Below are 18,327 nucleotides of genomic sequence, written 5' to 3' on the forward strand. Positions count from 1 at the left end.
ACATGATGGGGATCCCTAAACCATTTCAATCCAATGCTTAAGACAGCTGCAATCCCTGGACAGCCTTTTTAGAAACTAAGGTGTTACCAGAGGCCATTTAACTCAAGACTGAGAGCAACCCAGTTTCCATAAGGATATAAAGGGTTTTGAACTGAGTCTCCTGCATTGCAGGCAGATTCTTTACTATCTGAGCCACATAAAGGGTTTTACCTGGAGAAATTTCATGCTTTTGAATCTTACAATAGATTGGAAAATAGACTGGAAGAAAGGAAGGACTTTTTTTTTTTTTTTTTTTTGGAACTTAGGAAGAAATATTTTTTGGAAGGAGACTCTTATTTAGTTCAAAGAACTTTTGGGGTTCTGTATAAAGGAATAGAGAATAAGACCTCATCTCCCCAGGAGCTTCAGCCAGAGGAAAAGAATCCAACAGCAGATAGAAAAGAGTTAACAAATGTCCCTTCTATCTGCCCTTCCTTCAGGTGTGGGAAAGATGAAAGAACAGTAAAAGAGGGAGCCTATGTGTGTGCAGCTGCAGGACTCCTCCTGAAGACCATTTCCCTTGATGGATATTTTGCAGAAGTTTGGAGACCCAGGACAAGTCCCCTAGTCCAGGTACACCACACTCTCCTGATGATTACAAGTTTTCTTCCAGACTTTAACAATCAGTAGGTAGCTGCACCAGTATTTTGCATGCTACCTATTTGAATGACAATAATTTTGATATTATCAAAAGTCTTGTGGAATTGAGGCAATAACCAACCTCAGAAGGTCAATAATAATCATCAACATTTTATAGTATTTACTGTGTGCAGAATATTGTTCTAAGCAGTTGTACATTTTAGCTCACTAAATTTCGTAAGAAGCCTCTGAAGGTTATGCTATTTCCCTCATTTATGGAGGGAAGTGGAGTTTGTGAGATAGTTACTGCCCGTAGAGTCAGGATTTGAACTGTGGGAGTCTATTTCCAAAAGTCCACGATCCTTAACCATTATACTGTACTACTCCTTTGACACCCATAGGAAGGTTTTATGAAGGAACCACACTTGATTACATGGGAGACAGTATCTAAACTATACTTTGTGTCATTTCCTTCCCCAAACACCTGGCCTGGTCCTTTAAGTGGTCATTTGCTCAGCAACGCTAAACTTGTGTTAATATTAGCCTTTGCCAGGCATAGTTAGGAAAAGAAAATCTGCTGCAGAAATACAGCGGGGAGTGGGTTGTAAGAGTTTGCACGTCATGGGCTAGTTTTCAGTATCCACATCCTGCTGCCATCCAGGTGTTCAGATTCTCTTTGGGGCACTTCACATACCTGAAGTCTTTGGTCCTGGGCTTTACTAGTCTTTACGATAGACAGCAGAAGGGTCGGGCTGACTTGACGGTCAGATTCCATTCAAGTCCTTAAACTGTATCAAAGTGAGGTAGCATTAACAGAGCCTCTATGTTCACCCAATCAACACATTTATCGAGCATCTCCTGGGTTAGGAACTGGTGATACATATATAAACCTGGAGAATCCCAGAGACAGAGGAGCCTGGTGGGCTGCTGCCTATGGGGTCGCACAGAGTCGGACACGACTGAAGCGACGCAGCAGCAAGAGCTTATACTCTACCAAATAATAACACACACACCCAAATAATCATACACAGGAGAATGTGGAGGTATGAAAAGAACAGAGAGAGATGACATCCATCTGAGGGGTTCGAGACTGGGGAGGAGTAATCAAGTTATGAAGAATGGGTCACCTGGGGAAGCGTGGGCTCTCTCAAATTCCCAGCCCCAGTGGAGGAAAAATTTGGTCCTGGTTCTTTTGCTTTATCTGATGTGTCCACAGTGGGAGAATTTGTACTCTTAGGGAAAAGAGCGGAGGAATCTGAACTAGAAGGCTTGTTACCAGCCCCGCACTCCTAGGAAAAGCTGCTTTTAACTTTGGGTATTATAATTTTTTTTTTCATTGTTCCAAGCTTTGAACAGAAGTATTGTGAAAGAGAGGTGGTTTGGAATTTATTTATTTGTGAGACCCAGGGGTGAGATGGGGAGGTGAGGGAAGAATTCCAGGGTAGAATTGGTGGTAGGGAGGAAAAGAAAGTGCAGGAAGGGAAACTATCCTAGTTTCAGCTTTAAATTCTTATCCTAAAAACCACCTCAGGCTAGAAGCTCCCTCTAGGGGTCACCTCATTTGTTTTCCCACCTTTAGAGACAGAATTTCTTTTTGTTTTTTGTAATTATCAGGGTTCAGAGCAGCTAGCGCCCTTCCAGAAGCTGGAGTGGGTAGAATGTGTGTGCTCACTGAAATCCAGACACCCCCAGCTCACTCCCGCTCACTGTCCCCATCACCACATTTTACTCCTGGCCAAGGTAGCCTGTGTTTTCAGAGCTAAGCTGTTTCACTTTCCAGCTTGGCTTTTTGGTTGCTTATAATATTTTCCAGTTTGAGCCTAAATTATAGAAAGAGGCTTTGGTGAGGAAGCTTTATAATATCTAAGCAAGAGATTAATAGCCACTAGTCACTTTTCCCTTGGGTCACTTTCCCTGAGCAATGCCTTTGCCGAGTCTCCCCTAAGTTTCCTTTATGGCTAAGCACTCTCATCCTCTGAAAACACCACACAAGCTGGCCAAACCCCTTCACATGGGACTGTCCAGAGAACATTGCTGCTCTGGACAAAGTTTGGCTCTTGCTTTGGAACAGAAAACATCAGTCTCACCCCAATATCACCAGCATGGAGATAGAGGTCTAGGCCCCACAGGTTTCTGTCCAGACCCCTTGGTAACTGTTAATAGCTAAGTAGTATTCTATAGGAGTGTAGGGACTTCATTAAGCCTCCAAATAAAATTACTCCTAGTAACCCTGTCACTAGGGTTAGACAACCCTAGGGTTGACTTCAAACTGAATCCCAAACTCACCCTGGAATAGCTGTGCCCCATTAAACTTTTTCAGCCTCAGATTTCCTATCTGAGAAAGCCTACTTGTTACAGTTAGTGTGAGGACCACTAAGGGATATGAAGCATTGACTGTAATCCTCTTCCCTACAGGGAATGACCTGAATACTCTCTACTCTTCTGTGAGAGGGGCTTACATCCTCTCCTCTTTTAAAACGTGACTTTTCATGAGAATTCTACACAGTGAAACTTCCTGGTGGATTAGCAGGGAGAAGGGAGGAAGCAAAAGAGAAAACAAACGTACTTCAGTATTCTTGACTCTGGTGAAATATATTATTAAAGTGAAGTTGCTCAGTCATGTCCAACTCTTTGCGACCCCGTGGACTGTAGCCCACCAGGCTCCTCCATCCATGGGATTCTCCAGGCAAGAATACTGGAGTGGGTTGCCATTTCCTTCTCCAGGGGATCTTCCTGACCCAGGGATCAAACCCAGGTCTCCCGCATCGCAGGCAGATGCTTTAACCTCTGAGCCACCAGGGAAACCCATGTGATTAAATGCATGGGCTTTGGAGTCACAGAGACAGACCTAAGCTTGGTTTCGTGCTTGGCTAGGGGCCTTCAGTAAATTACTCAATCTCTCTGAGCCTCAGTTTCATCATCTCTGAAATGGATGACAAACATACCACAGGGTTGTAAATATTTAATGAGATAGTGTGTGTTGAGCACATACTAGGTACCTCAGGCTATTAGTAATGGAAACTACTAACCCTGCTATCAGGGCATCTAGGTGGTAAAGAGCAGGGGTACCTTCCATGAGGCCTGAGGTGGGAATGGGTCACCACCTGTGTAAGTCTCAATGAAACTGCATTCTGCTCAGCCATGAACACTGGCCTTTCCTCTTATTAGGGTCACAGGTGAAATTGTTGGTTGTGATAATTGAGAGGATTGCTTTGAGTCTGAATTACTGGTTATACCAGGACTCTGAGGCTGTTTCCCCTTTTATTCTTTTATCCTTTTTGGTGCATTGAGAAGGCGAGTGGTGCTTGAAATAAGGGATCAGTAAGAACTCAGCTCCATGCATGAAGCTATTAGAGCTGGGAATGGTAGGGAAATGCTCTTAGAGTGTCCATGGAGGTCCCAGATGTTCCCCATCTCTACCCCCTTGCTACACTTATCTCTCACTGCTTTCAGTACAAGTCAGGGTGTGTGTCCCTCTCTCCTCTCCTCTCTGGCTACCCTTATCCTAGACTCTTCCTTGGTTAGCAAAGGAGACTGTATCTGTTCTTACTTTGCTGTCCAAGGGCAGCTTTGGGGAGAGGGGCCTGTTCTAATCTCCTGGTTCTTTCCAGCCGTGAGTGGGAACATGCAACAGCAATTATCTCCAGCCAGCTGGAGCTACCAGACCCAGGCTGACTACTGCTAGAGAGGCACTGTGGGAACAGTTATTATTCATTATTTACAGATGAAGATACTGAGGCATGAGAGCTTAACTTACCCAAAGTCACAGAGCCAGTATTTGAGCCCAGATAGTTTGACTCAAGAACCCATGCTCTGCCTGTCATGACTCTGGCCTTTCGTCATGGCCACTCACCCTGTATACCACGGAAACTGGAGGGCCTGAGGCCTAAAATATCTGGTGCCTCTTTTATTAATAAAAGTCTTACGCAATTCAGTTCTAACAGCAATGACCATAACAAAATAATTCTTAGACCTTTAGTCAGCACTTCCATGGCATCTCTGAAGACCTGTTAAGTACCTGGCCCATCAGTGGGAGCACATCACAGTTGCCATGGGCGCTGTGTCATGCCGTAAAGATATTTAGTCCATAGCCCCTACTGTCTCCCTCCAATCAGCAGCCCTTCTCCAACATATTTAGCTAAAATTTTGGTAAACTCATCTTCCCCTGAGTGCCACAACTGCTGGGACTTGGTGTGTATGTACTCTCTTGTATACTTGTTTTGTATACCTGTTCTGGGATTACTTTGGCAGGGCTGGGGGTCTTCATTGTAGTAGACAGGCTTTCTCTAGTTTGGGTACATGGGGACTTCTCTCTAGTTGTAGTGCATGGGCTCCTCTTGTTTCAGAGCACAGGCTCTAGAGCACATGGGCGTCAATCGTTGTGGCCCACCGGTTTAGTTGCCCAGCAGCATGTGGGATGTTAATTCCCCGACCGGGCTCAACCCGTGTCCCCTGTATCGGAAGGCGGATTCTTAACCGCTGGACCACCAGGGAAGTCCCAGGAACCCTGGGATATTGAGAAAGGCCATCAGGAACTTTATTTGCAAGAAGGCTTACAGAAGCCTTCTGTGAGAGAAGATGAGGGGGGGTTTTGAGGCTGAGATCAGAGTCCAGAGACAGTGGGGGTAATTCCCAAAGCCCTTGTGGCAGTAGGACCCATGAGACTAAAACAAGGAGCTGCCTGAAAAAGCAGGAACCCCTGGAGTCCTTGGCAGGGCAGGAGCTTAGAGTTAGGACCCCCACACCCAAACAAGATTTCTGACAGAGAAAACAAGAATTTCAGTTTAATCCTTTGTAACAGTCCTGTTGGATAGGACTGTGATGACTGTCCAATATGGTAGCCACCAAACACGTCACATGTGACACTTGGACTGTAGATGGGAGGCTGAGGAACTGAATCTTTAAATTTTATCATTATTTCCTATGAGGTTATTTACATGAATTCAATACTAACTATTGAAGGGTGCAGCTTTATAACTTTCTGTACAGCCTTGGCACTCCTGGATGAGTAGAAGTGGTGGTTATGGATGTTCAGGAGGGGGTTGGCCATTAGGGGCCCTCAGCCTTTAGCCAAATGTTTAAAATATATATGTCACCCTGGAAAGAATATGGGCACTAAAGTCAGACAGACCCAGGATCCAGAGAGATCCTGGCTCTTGGGCAAGTTTGCTTTAACCATTAAAGGATTCAGGATTAAACTGGACAACAACTGTAAAGTGCCTGATCAGAGTTGTTCACACTTGGGAATTCCCTGGTGGTGCAATGGTTAGCAGTGCTTTCACTGCTGGGGTCCCAGGTTCAATCCGTGGTAGGGAACTGAGATCCTACAAGTCCTGTGATGCAGCAAAAAAAAGAAAAAAAAAAGGACTTCCCTGGTGGTGCAGTGTTTAAGAAGCCTCCTGCTAATGCAGAGGACATGGGTTTGATTCCTGGTCCAGGAAGATCCCACATGCAGGGCAACTGTGGTCATGCACCACAACTTCTGAACCCACATTCCAGGGCCCGCTGAACCACAACTAAGGAGCCCGTGTGCTGCAACTACTGAAGCCTGTTCACCTAGGGCCTGTACTCCACAAAGTAGACCCTGCAATGCAAAGCTCACGCACCACAAGCAAGAGTAGCCTGTGCTCGCCACTAGAGAAAGCCTACTCGCAGCAACAAAACCTCAGTGCAACCAAAACAATAAAGAAGAAAAAAAAAATTTTTTTTAAGTGGCCCCTGAAGAGCAGCATTAGCAGCACGTGGAATCTTTAAAAAAAAAAAAAAAAAAGAGTTGTTCCTGCTCAAATGCCCACCTCTTCTCTTCTAGCACTGTGCTCCGCACGTGGAATCTTTAAAAAAAAAAAAAAAAAAGAGTTGTTCCTGCTCAAATGCCCACCTCTTCTCTTCTAGCACTGTGCTCCCCCACTGCTGGAGGTCCTCACTTCTACCCCAGGCCCTGTCTCTACTTCCTGGATGTTCACACAGAAAGAAGACAGAACAGTCACCATCCTCTGCCAGAACTGGGTGTGTGCCTCACACCAAGACAGAAAACAAATGATTGGGATGGGCATATCATCATCCTGTCAGGTCTCTGGCGGCATCCTAAAGACTTGAAAAGGACAGGAAACACCCAAATACCTCATCTCACCCCAATAGATGTGCTGGGAAGAAGCCCTACCGGTGGGAGGGTCCAGTCCTCGAAGTGTTGGGGATGAGACCTGTTCTCCCCTTGTCTGGGAGGCCAGGGTGTGGCTGGAGACCTGGATGCCAGAGCTCCATATCTTAGGGTAAGTTGGGGTGGAACATGGAGACTCCAACCCAACCCTAGAATAGGAGCTAAAGAGGAGGGAAGGAGAGGGTGGTGGGCTGCCCACCTGCCACCCCTACCCTCTCCCTTGGGCATTGCCAGCTGGAGGGTTAAGCTTCCTTCCTCCTAACACACAACTTGAGTGAGGAGTGTCACTTGACCTCAGGGCACATTCCAGAATGAGGTCACGGCCAAGAATAGGACCGGGGAACCCTGCCCTCCATCCTGCCTGTATTAATCACCCACTCCCAGCCAGAGGGAGACTTCAGACTCCTTGGAGAGGGGGAGGGGACAGTATCAGGAAGCAGAGCTGGGAAAAAAGAGGGAAGACCCCAGAGGAGCCCCCTCATACCCTTGCAGTTGTCCGGTGCACCACATGGCCCTTGCTCCCAGGGCCATTTGTTCATCCAATGAATCCTTCTGGAACTCTGCGAGCTGGGCCCCCAGGCCTCCCAGAGCCCTAAGCAGTGACCCTGGCCAAGGAACAGTGCAAGTGTACAGGGGGACAGACACTTGGAGAAGATTGTTTGTGCAGCCTGGGGACGATGGAGGCACCCGAGGAGCTGAGTCCTAAAGGGTGAGTAGGCTCAGGAATCTAGGCCATGACTGCTCTTGCATGTGATAGAAATACCATGTGACGCGTAGGATCGTAAGCATGGGCTGGTGTGCATGAGGCTGATGAGAGGCAGGCTCTTTGGAGACATTTGAGTTCCTGATGGGATTCCACGCTGCCCAGCCCAGAGCTGTGTGTGTGTGTATGTATGTGTGTGTGACATGCTGGGAGAAACAGCATAGCATGAGCATAAAGAGCCTAGAAATCAGACTGCCTTGGTTCAAATCTTGGCTCTGTCCCTTAATGGCTGGGTGATCTTGGGCAAGTTTCTTATCCCCTCTCACCTCCGTTTTCCCACCTACAAAATAGCGTTCTGTCTCCCACGTTTGTGATGGAGATGACAAGACCCACTGCCTGTACTGTAGCAACCACCCACTCAGTGTTGATGTTACAGCAGGACAGTTGGACACAGGGCATCCTCCCCAGCCTGAGGAAACTGCTATGTGGCTGTGGATTTATTCTCCCCCTTTCTTCATCAGGTTCTGCCCCTAGTCCCTGCCCTCTGGCCCCACTATCCAGGGGATGACATCAGACTATGGAGCAGCTGGGCAGACAATGGAACAGAGTGTCCTAGGAGGCCAGAGGTGCTGGGGGAGGCAGAGGATGGAAAAAGCCAAGCTGCCATGCCCCAGAGGCCTCAGGGCTGGTCTAGAGACAGCCAGCACCAGAACAAGCCTCTGAAGAGGCAAATGGAGAGACCAGAGGATTGCAGGGAGTGGGGGGTGTGGGGCAGACAACAGATGCAAGGAGGGGAGGAACAAATGTCCAGTGTAGACAGGAAAGCAGATGAATCTGACTTCAGACCTGAAGGAGGGCTCAATCCCCCTATGTTCTGGGGCCAAATCTCCCAGTGGGGCAGCCTCTCTAGGTCACCTGGCAACCAGGCCCTGGGATTTCAGTTCATCCTGTACTGAGCACCTTTCAGAAGTCAGTTCCTGTGTAAGGCCTGGGTGACAGAGCAAGAGACACAGGCCGGTTTCAAGGACAGAAAACAAATGCCATGTGATAGGTCCACAAGGATAATTGATTCTCTATCACCCTTTCCCCAAGTACCTATGTTTTACAAATCCCAAATCAGCCTATGTGGAGTAGTCAGTTCTGAGCAGCAGAATACAATATTTGAAACTATGTGGTCTCTGAGCCTTCAAAACCCGAGATCTGGATGGAAGAGCGAGGGGAGGGCTGTAGGTCCTGGGGGCCTGCTCTCAGCCAGGGAGCTGCCGAGGGCCTGGAGGGGGCACAGGGGCAGCCATCTGTGCCAAGTTCTGTTTTCTAGGTTTTTCAGTTTGGCACAGATAATAGGGTAGAGCTCCCCAAGTCTCCATGAAGTGCTCTGTCCTACAGATGAGGAAACTGAGGCTCAGAGAGATGTCAGCTATGTGTCAGAGCCCAGATTCAGCCTTAGGTGGATCTGACTCCACAGGCTGGGCCTTCCCACCCTGTCAATATGGGGCTGGAGTGTGACAGGGACCCCAAGTCTGTGGCTATGTGTCAGCAGTGAGCCTGTGAGAGGAAGCCTGAGATTGGACCCCTGAATCTCACACCTCCACATCTATGCAAGTGGAGGGAAGTGGGGAGGAGACAGATGCTGGCACGTAGGCACTTGCCCCCTCAGGTTCTAAGGCGATGTGCTATTACTAGGGCACCTCAACCTAGAAGCAGGTACAATGGTATGTCCCCACTCTGAGGGAGGGTGAGGAGCCAAGTCCTCAGTCCCAGATTTCAAGACCTGAATGGGTGGGTCCTGAGCCTGTGCTCACACCTTCTTGGTTAAGTTCTGTGCTTAGCATTTTCTTGGTGGTGACTTGAGAAGCTCCCATTCCTCTGGCCTCTCTTCTCTCAGGGAGCAGCTTGTCTTCTTGATCCCAACCCCTCCTTATTGCAGGGAATTATCTCTAAAGAGGGATTGACCTGACTGGGCTGAACTGAGCCTGAATTCTTCCTTTGGGCTGTGGCCCGGAAAGACCAGAGAAATGCATAGGGATCAGGTGTCCCTCATGCTTAGCTGGCTTCCAGCCTAGGGGACAGACAAGCTGGGGTCATGCCCTGGCTGCAGGCTCCTGAAAACATCTCTGGGAAGGGGAGCAGCCAGGAGCCCCTGAGACGAAAGGTGCTGCTGCTACAGCCTGGAAACCTGATCACACACTCTGAGCACCCAGTGCTTTGGGACCAGGCCTTACCCAGAGACCGCCCCCCCCACCAGGGAGTCACAGCCAGACAGAACGGTCCCCCTGCCCACTCCTGTCTCCCCCTAGTGTGAGGGGGCAGGGGACTGAACTGAGATACAAAGCAGAACGCCTGGGCTTCCACCACATGCCTCCCCGCCCAAGTCCCTGGGTGAGTCACCTGGCCTCAGCTGTCCTGTGCCTAATGCCCAGAGCTGCAGTGAGCACCGCAGTAAGGAGTCTTGGAGCTGCAAAATGGGTGGAGTGTTAGCAGTGTCTCTCCATCACTCAAATGGGATCCAGTTGGCCAGATTCCCCCTGTGCTCCCCCTTAGGTAGGTCACCAAAGCAAATGACACTGCCCAGCACTCCCCGCTCCCACCTACACATCAGCCCAAGCGAACCACAAGGGAAGGGCTGTCGATACTATGAGCTTTTAATTGACATCTTCCCCCTACATTTGAGGAAGAAATGAGAACGCCCCACAGTGACCTTCTTCAGCTTTGGAGGGGCATGGACATAATGAAGGATGAGGATTGAAGAGGGGTAGATGAAGAGCTGACAGTGGCTTTCTCAAATCCTAAATCTAATAGTGGGGTAGCGGACGTGTTCTGGAAGTCCAGAAACAGAAATCAACAAGCTGCCACATCCTCAAACCTGCCCTCCCAGTCCACACCTAGAGCCTCCTTCTAGGTCCCTGCAGCTCTGGAGACCACCACCAGATGGCAGCATCGAGCAGCATTCCTTTCCCTTCCCAAGCCTACCTCCCGGTCTTCCCTCTTTCCTTCTTTCACCAACCCACTTCCCTGCCTTGCTATTCCTCCTTTATTTCTCTTCCCATCAAAACAGATCCTGGGGCTTCTGTTGACTTTGTGTCTGAGGAAGCCAGTGGCAACTGAGAGCACACTATCTGATAAAGGGATCTTTTGCCAGCTGGGAGCACCAGCCATTAATCTGCTTCTGGAAGAGCCCTGGAATCTGGACATTTGTGTTCAATCACTGTGAGCTGGGCAGTAACTAACATCTCTCGGTGGTCCTAGCACCTGGCACCCAGTCAATGTTCAGAAAATGTCCACTGACTTGGACTGAATAAAACTGAATCAACAAATCAAACATCAATAAACCAATCAATAAGGCCAGGGAGAAGAAGCACGACAAACATATTCTGCTTGCACTGTGGTGGCCTCAGAGACTGCTAGGCTAACGTGATCAAAGCACAGGCTGGCCACCACCCAAAGTACTTGCTTGGCGGCCTCCCCTTAAGGCAAGTTGTGCACTGGGCTGGATCATGCCTCCTGCTTCCCGCTTCCCACAACCCTCGTCATGAAGTGGTCTCTGTTCATAGTGCTCTGGAGGGCTGTGGGAAGTTTATCCAATTAGTTCTGGGGCCCTCCTTTCTATTCCCACCTACCTTTTTAGCAAACCAATTCATTCAATTATTCCTGTGACCATCATTCAGCCAGCCGCCATCTCTAGAATCCTGCCTGGGAGTCTGGCTAGGGGCAGGGAGCCTGGGAGAGCCAGGGGAGGGAGTGGTCAGTCAAAAGAAGATAACAAAGTCAGAGGAGACTGGTCATCAGGAATAACCTGCAAATGTCGGTTGACTTCTTTTGTCCCCCTCACCTAAAAAGACATGCCCCCCCCCCCCCAATTATCAAACCCAAAGAATAGAAGCTGATTTAAAATCCTCTGGTGGCCTTTTTCTGATGCATTGACTGATATTCCCCTGTTGGCCTAAGACTGTCTAATCTGACCTTGCCCAGTTTGCTGACTGAGGGGCGCCAGGAATGGGTAAGTAGAAGAGGATCAGAAAGAGGGCTGGGGAGGGGCAGGGGGCTTCACTGCAAGCCTGGGAAGTCCTTGAGGACATCGCAGGTTTTCTTATGCATGACCTCACGCAGCTTCCGAGCCCGCCGGGTGCTCGAGGCTCCCACAAAGCTGTCGGGCCGCAGCATGGCCATGCCGCCGTCCACCTCGCCCATGATGATGAGTGGCATCTCGCCCACTGTCACACTGGGGCAAGGGCAGGTCCAGTCCATGTGGAGCAGAGTGACCTCCAGCGGCTCCCTGCCCAGGAACTTGAGGCCCATCTTCTCATCCTTTAGAACCTCGTCCACAGTCACCAGGGCACGGCCTGAATCGGGCTCCTCGGTCAGCTCAGAGATTCGGCCCAAGATAACAAAGTCACTCCGACAGAAGCTGGTGACGAGCTTCTGCCTTGGCTTGCAGGCCCGGCAGCGCTGGTTCCCCCGAGGGAAGGGGCAGGACTCCTCGCAGTCCTCACGGCTCTCAAAGTTGTTGCCATTGCCCTCGCAGCCACCGTAGACAAAGGACTGGCACTGGCCCGTCTGGCTGTTGTAGGCCCAGCGGGGCTCATAGGCCTTGCAGGGCCCCTGCAAGGCAGGCAGGCTGCACACGGCCAGCGACCCACTCATGCAGGCCAGCATGCAGGCCTCATAGGTCTCAAAGTGGTTGCGGTTGCGGTGGCAATGGCCGAAGGTGAAGGTCAGGCAGTTGTTGGCTTGGGCGTCAAAGTACCAGCGGGTCTGCTCCTCACCACAATCATCACTGTCAGGGGGCTTCAGGCACTCAGCTGTGGGGAAGGCCGTGCCATTGGGGCTACTCTCTGCGGTGGCTGAAGCCTGACCCCCACTGACCACCGACAGTGGGAAGTCAGCACGCAGGACGCCAGCAGCGTTGCGGGCCGTGCAGGTGTAGATGCCAGCGTCCTGGGGCTGGGCGTTGTAGATGACCAGCTGGGCAATGTTGGTGACCACCACATTGCCGCGTACATGGTTGGGTCTCATAACCACATTCTCCCGGTCCTCCAGCTGCTTCTCCCAGGTGATCTCGGGCCGCGGCCGGCCCACCACATCACAAAGAAAGCTCACTGTCTCACCCACGGTGACTGACTGGTGTGCAGGGTGGTTGAGCAGAGCTGGGGCCGTGGCGTCCAGCCCAGGGGTCTCCGGGGAGGCCGTGGTGGGATGCACAGTGGTCTCTGGTGGCGAGGGGCTGGTGTTGGGCCAGGTGAAGTGATAGCGGCAGGTGACGACAGCCAGTGTGATGCCCTTGGAGCAGGCTTCAGCGTCCATGTAGCAGCGGTTATAGTAGGTGAGGCCATCGGAGGCGCAGGTAAAACTGGGCTCCTTCTCGCAGCGATCTCTGCATTTGCACACTGGCTGGCCATCCCAGATGTCACATTCAGAGCCCTGCTGCAGACACATGAAATGGTCGCATGTGGCCTCCTTGGGCATGCCCACAGGGCCCTTCTTCCCCTTCACATCCATGTAGCGAGCCGCCACACAGCTCTTGGTCCCACACACGTTGGGGCAGCACTTCTCATAGGTCTCACACTCCTGGGGAGAGCCAGATGGAGAGGTCTGAGCAAGGAGGAGAAGGAAGAGAGCACAGGCTTCCCCCACCTTCCCCCATGGTTTACAGGGAAGGGAACTAATATGTGCTCACCTATCATGAGAAAATCATTTTGATATAATAACTAATGTTTGCCAGGCCCTCTTCTAATAATGTTTACAACTGTCAACTTATCTCATGCTCATTACAATGGGTATAGCCATCATTCTCACTTCACAGGCAATGATAACTGAGGCACCGCGAGATAAGGTAACTTGCCCAAGGCCACACACAGCTAGCAGTGTGGGAAGAGGCAGATCACATACTCCACGAGGGAAAGTCTTCCTACTACCATGAGATGAAATGAGAATGTGAAGACTAAGCGAGGTGACACTCGAGCCCTCAGAGCTGGGAACTGGTGGGAAAGGACTTCAAGCTCCAGGTGACGGGATTCAGAAATGAGAGTTTTTTTGTCTGCAACTTATCATTCCCACAGTGAGGTGTCCCCTGGAACAGTGGAGCCTGCCTTTGTGTCTTTTCCATCGGGAATGCCCTGGCCAAATGCTAAGAAGGAAAAGTCAGACACTGCTGGGACAGCTGTTTGAAGCTGTGCCTGTACATAAGGAATGCACATGTACACATCAGGCAGCTCTCATGCTGGCCCCTGTTCATCCAAAGCCTAGAGGAAGGGCAGGCAAGGCAGGCCCAGGACATCAGGTCTCACCACTGTGGGCCGTGCTAGTTCCAACATGTGAGAATTGCATGGGGAAATCAATAGCAAAAAAAAAAGTCCCCTTGTGTGGCAAAGGTCAGCCAGGCCGTCATCGAGGACTTGCCAGGCTGTAATTCCTTCTGATTCTCTGTGGAGCCATGAAAGGCATTAGTCTAATTCCTCAAAATTAGCAACATGCTCTGGGGCTGACACAAACAAGGATTTCACATGGTGTTTTCTCCAGGATGTGGGCAATGCCCCTAATCCTGAGCCCTGGTCATGGCTCTGTGAGCTACTCCCCACCAGGGCTGGCCTCATGTGGCCGCATCAGCTGAGGGCTGCGTGGAGCCTGCCTGCTAGACTTGTTTACTGTTTTTCCCTCTCGGCTCAGAATGGGGACTTTGTTTTGCAGCCCTTGCTTGGCATAGGCTTCTAGGCCACACCAGGGAGGCTCTAGGGCAGAGATGGACAGATCTCAGAGCCGGGTTCTGAGGGAGAGGGACCTAGTGGGGGTGAGGGCAGGCGGGGGCTGAGCAGCAGGAGAACCTGCTCCTTGCCCGGGCATCCCTCAGTTCCTTAAAGACTCTGGCCTGGGAATCTCCTTCAGGACTTGGAGGCCCATGAAAGACTGGATCCTTGGGGAAAAGGGGAAGGTAATTCTGGGCACAGAAAACCTGGAGGGATTTTCAGAACGGTTTTTACTTAAGGGCTCAGAATGTATCCATAGGCTAAGTCCCCAGCCTCACAGAGGAGCTTCTCCCCAAAACATAAAATCAGCCAGAGTCTCACTGTCTCCAAGCCCCACCTGATTTATCAGGCCAGGCTGTGCCCCTGAAACAGCTCTGCCTACAAATGTAGCCAACCAACCGCCTGATCTCAGCCAGATAGGAATACTTTTCCACCCCTAGCCAGTCTTTATCTTCCTTTTCCTCGGCTCCCCCATTGCTCATGAACAGTGAGAGGCTGGGATTGTCTCCTGGGCTCTCTGAGGGACAGGCCACTCTCTCCAGGACCAGTCTGGGCTCTCACAGGTTATGTACATTTGGCAGAAGGAGCACCCTTGGTGATGCCCAGACTGGTCCGAGCCCAGGAGCTGCCAGACTGTCAGGAATTACCTCTGCCTAGGCAGGTGCCAGGTACTAGCAGGCTCTTCACCCTGGGAGAAGTGACAGGAACAACCCTTAAATGCAGGAACAGGGAGAGAATTGTCCTAGAACCAGGTTGAGCCAGGCCTGCCCTGAGCACTGGGAGGATTAAGGGATCTCCCAGGTTGAAACCTAGCCCACTTCCCTCTCACAGACACCCAGAGAGTCTATTCAGATCCACTCCTGCCCACCCTCCCCATCAGCCCGCACTGATGTCAGGGTCAGGGTCCTAACCCCCAGAGGTGGCCCAGAGGCTGGATGAAGCATCAGCTTTGTGGTCAGATGGATGCGGATCTGACCTCCCTGGCCTTGGAGCCTTGTGCAGTTCAGCGCAGTGCCCTGAGTTTCTCTCTCACCTGTTGACAGGCTGCGGGTGGGTTGTGCCAGTCTCTCTGATGTGCCTGGCATAGTGCTGGCTCAGAGCAGCCCTCAGCAGACCTGAGACCAGGAATCCGAGGATTTCCAGCCCCTGAGAAATTCCGACATCACGCTCATCTCTTCTTCCAGGCCTCGAAGTTAAGACATCACACCCTGTTCATGTCCATGTGGCCTGGGGCCAGGTTCTTTCACGTTTTGAGTCATTCTCACCACCCAGCTCCCACTCTGCCTCACCAACAAGACTGCTGTGGCCTGGCTCAGGCCTCCAGATTCACACTCACCTGGTCCGTCTGACATTCCCGCTTGCAGGTGCTCTGGGCATCCACCCAGAGGTTGGGATTCATGTCGTTGGGACAGATGCCAGCGTGAGAGTATCGGAGGGGTGGCAGGGTCAGGCCTTGAGGGGGCACCCCAAGCAGCAGTAACAGCAGGGCTGCCCCCTGCCCCCAGAGGGACCAGGAACGGCAGCCCCGCAGGGCCCACATGCTGAGGTCTGCGGCGGCCAGAGACCTCCCCTGAGAGGACGCCAGGGCTGGGGGCCCCCTGGGCCTTCTGCTCCTCAGGGCTGCAGACACCTGCCCTGCCTACCCCAGTGGGCCTCCTTGGGCTGCTGCGGCTGCTGAGGCTGCCTCCACCGAGTCTGTGGAGTCCGCCGGGCTGTGGAGCCTCAGATAAAGGGAGCTCCTTCTCCGGAGTGTGCCGGGAGAGGAGCCGCACCGGGGCCAGAGCCTGGATTTATGTCCTGGGCGCACCACCCGAGTGGGAGCGAGCTAACCTGACGCCTGTCACAGGCAGGCTGCCGGCTCCTCTGTCCTGTGGCTGATCACAGACTTGTTGCAGAAAAAAAAAAAAAAAGCTGGAAGCAGTTTAGGCGGCGTATCTGGCACGGTGGGACACCTGCTTGTTTTTGACTCCAGGAGGCCTTTAACCCCTTCAGGGGCCAGAAATGGCATGTGCTTTGGGGGGGAGCTGGTTCCAGGACACGCAAGCTCACTGTACTACATGAAGAGGCTTGCTTCCCTTCCCCCCGCCTCTCAGCTGGGCCCCCTCCTCCCGTTGGCCACCTCCGAAGAACACACACTCACTTGTTACAAGGAGGGACCTGCAGCCGCAGGGTTAGCATCGCCGGCCCGATAGTACATCTGAGAGCAAATGACGTGGAAAAACAACAAGTTCACGGCCATTCCAGGGCGGGCCTGAGCAGCCTGTGCTGTGTAAGCCGACTCCCACCCCAGCACCAGGTCCCAGGGTGGAGGGACGTGCGGACAGCCCCCTATCTCTCTATCCTGGGTAGTTTGCGTCTCAAGTTCCAACTTCGGTGAATTTTCCCCAAATCATTCCAGAGACACATACCAGCTATGCTCCAGCTCCCCCAGCTCCGGGACGTATCACATTCCTGCTCCTCGACTAACACACTCCCCGCTCCAAGAGAACCTACGTGGTCACAGTGTCTCAGGACAGTGTTGGGCAGCCGAGCTGCCTCGCTAACGACCATGAAGCCTTTACCCAGGAAGAGCCAGTTGGCTGTCATCTCCCCACTTTATGAAGGAGAAGGTCACCCCTGGTAAGCAGCAGTAGGATATTTCCTGGGGTCGTAACGTGGGCCAAACTGTGTGCATTTTCTCATTTAATCCTCACAACAAACTGTACCTTCATTTTAGATTTGAGGAAAAGATAGGGTAAGCAACTTGCCCTGTGTCACACAGCTATGTGACCCCACCATTAATGCATGGACCCTAGTTTGCAGGGCCTTTGAAATCACCCCTCCCCACCAAGCTGTCAAACTGCTGTCAAGGGGCAACCCGACTCTAGTCTCTACAAGCTGGACAAGAAGTTTGTGAAACATCAAGGACTGTATTGGAGGAGGAGCCAGGAAAAGAGCCAGAAGCTGCCAGGGGGTGGGGAAGAGAGAGGTTACCTTTTCAAGGCCAACTGCAAAGGATTTGGGGAGCAGTAACCAAGGTGCTGTGTCCCAGGGGCAGTAGATAGGGGTGCGGCCCCAATCTTTTCACAGATGGGGAAACTGAGTGCCAAGCCCAGACCACTCTCCCCTCAGGCCAGACCCCAACCTCTAGCTGCTCTGTAGAAGGGCGTGCCCCTCCCTCCACCCTGAAGATTTTGCTTCTTCCTCTCGGGCAGGGTATTGCCTCCTCCCCTGAGCCAATTCCTTCCTGTCTGTGGGTCATTCTGCAAGATCTGTCTTTTCTGCTTATGTCAAAGAGCTAATGAAGGGTGTCAGATCCTAATCCCCTAAATTATTGGAATAAACTTCCCTCCGAGGCTGGTCCCAGTAATGAAGCCAGACAGCAGGCGACGCCGGCTGCTTTGAATTCCCTGTAATTTCATAAACCCGTGTTCCAGCTGCTCTGAGTTGGGCCTCAGCACAGCCCTTGATGAACATGGTTTGTGCTGCCTCCTTTGATATCACAAAGGGAAATGGACAGTGACACATTTCTGAGCAGGACTTAGAAAAACTGTCACAGCCCCATTACATGAGACAGGTATCTAGGAAAAGGAGGCTGATTTCTGGGGAGTCACTTGAGACCATTAGGAGGGAGGTGGGGGAAGAGAGGGGAAGTCCCCCGCCCAGCCCGGTCCTATTGAGAGCTGTGGGCCTCCCCCTGCCCAGGCCCCACTCCCAGCCATTCTGCTCTGAGAACTCTCAAAACAGCGCTGGGGAAGAAGGGGCCCTAGTACGCTCGGCTCTCCCTCTTAGCCCTTCCAAGTCTCCCACCAAAACACAGCTCAGAATAATAAATAACATCTGATCAGGGCTTGGCGCCCACACAGCACTTTCACCTACATCGTCATGCTGACCCTCACGCCAGTCCCAGAGGGAACCCAGGTGTGGCTGTGAGCTCAGTTTTATGAGAGAAGAAACCAAGCCGCAGAGGGGTGAGGTGGACCTGGCTGGGGTCTCCAGGCTCTGGCCTTTCCCTCTCTGACCCCAGTTCTCTGCTCTTCACACAGCCCAGTGCATGCTTCCAGCCCCTCCAGAAAGGCCCCTGCTGGCCGCCTCACCAGCTCAGCTTGTTTATAAGCTGTTCAGGGAAT

General features: G+C 51.6%; 1 protein-coding gene and 1 long non-coding RNA gene across 4 annotated transcripts; one reads left to right on the forward strand and one right to left on the reverse strand.

Moving 5' to 3' along the window:
* Positions 1–487: 487 nt before the first annotated feature.
* On the forward strand, positions 488–10,656 carry LOC122694847. Its single transcript, XR_006341251.1, has 3 exons — positions 488–612; positions 6,511–7,484; positions 10,534–10,656. It is a non-coding gene; the product is annotated as an uncharacterized LOC122694847 (long non-coding RNA).
* Positions 10,100–16,820, reverse strand: WFIKKN2 (WAP, follistatin/kazal, immunoglobulin, kunitz and netrin domain containing 2). Of its 3 annotated transcripts, none has more exons than XM_043904141.1 (2): positions 16,627–16,820; positions 10,100–13,043 (listed from the first exon to the last, which is right to left on the reverse strand). In XM_043904141.1, the coding sequence occupies exon 2, from the start codon at positions 12,972–12,974 to the stop codon at positions 11,523–11,525; it is 1,452 nt and encodes a 483-aa protein (XP_043760076.1). In that variant the 5' UTR covers positions 12,975–13,043; positions 16,627–16,820; the 3' UTR covers positions 10,100–11,522. The 3 variants fall into 3 exon arrangements, with proteins under 3 accessions (XP_043760076.1, XP_043760075.1, XP_043760073.1); XM_043904140.1 differs by lacking the exon at positions 16,627–16,820 and adding an exon at positions 16,359–16,600; XM_043904138.1 differs by lacking the exon at positions 16,627–16,820 and adding an exon at positions 15,555–16,335.
* Between the last annotated feature and the right edge of the window lie 1,507 nt (positions 16,821–18,327).

This window comes from Cervus elaphus, chromosome 5 (assembly GCF_910594005.1).
Source record: "Cervus elaphus chromosome 5, mCerEla1.1, whole genome shotgun sequence".
NCBI lineage: Eukaryota > Metazoa > Chordata > Mammalia > Artiodactyla > Cervidae > Cervus > Cervus elaphus.

Coding starts and splice junctions, on each gene's coding strand:
- WFIKKN2 (XM_043904138.1), bottom strand. CDS start 15,758: ATGTGGGCCCTGCGGGGCTGCCGTTCCTGGTCCCTCTGGGGGCAGGGG. Junction 13,044..15,554: donor GGGAATGTCAGACGGACCAG/GTGAGTGTGAAT, acceptor GGCTCTCCCCAG/GAGTGTGAGACCTATGAGAA.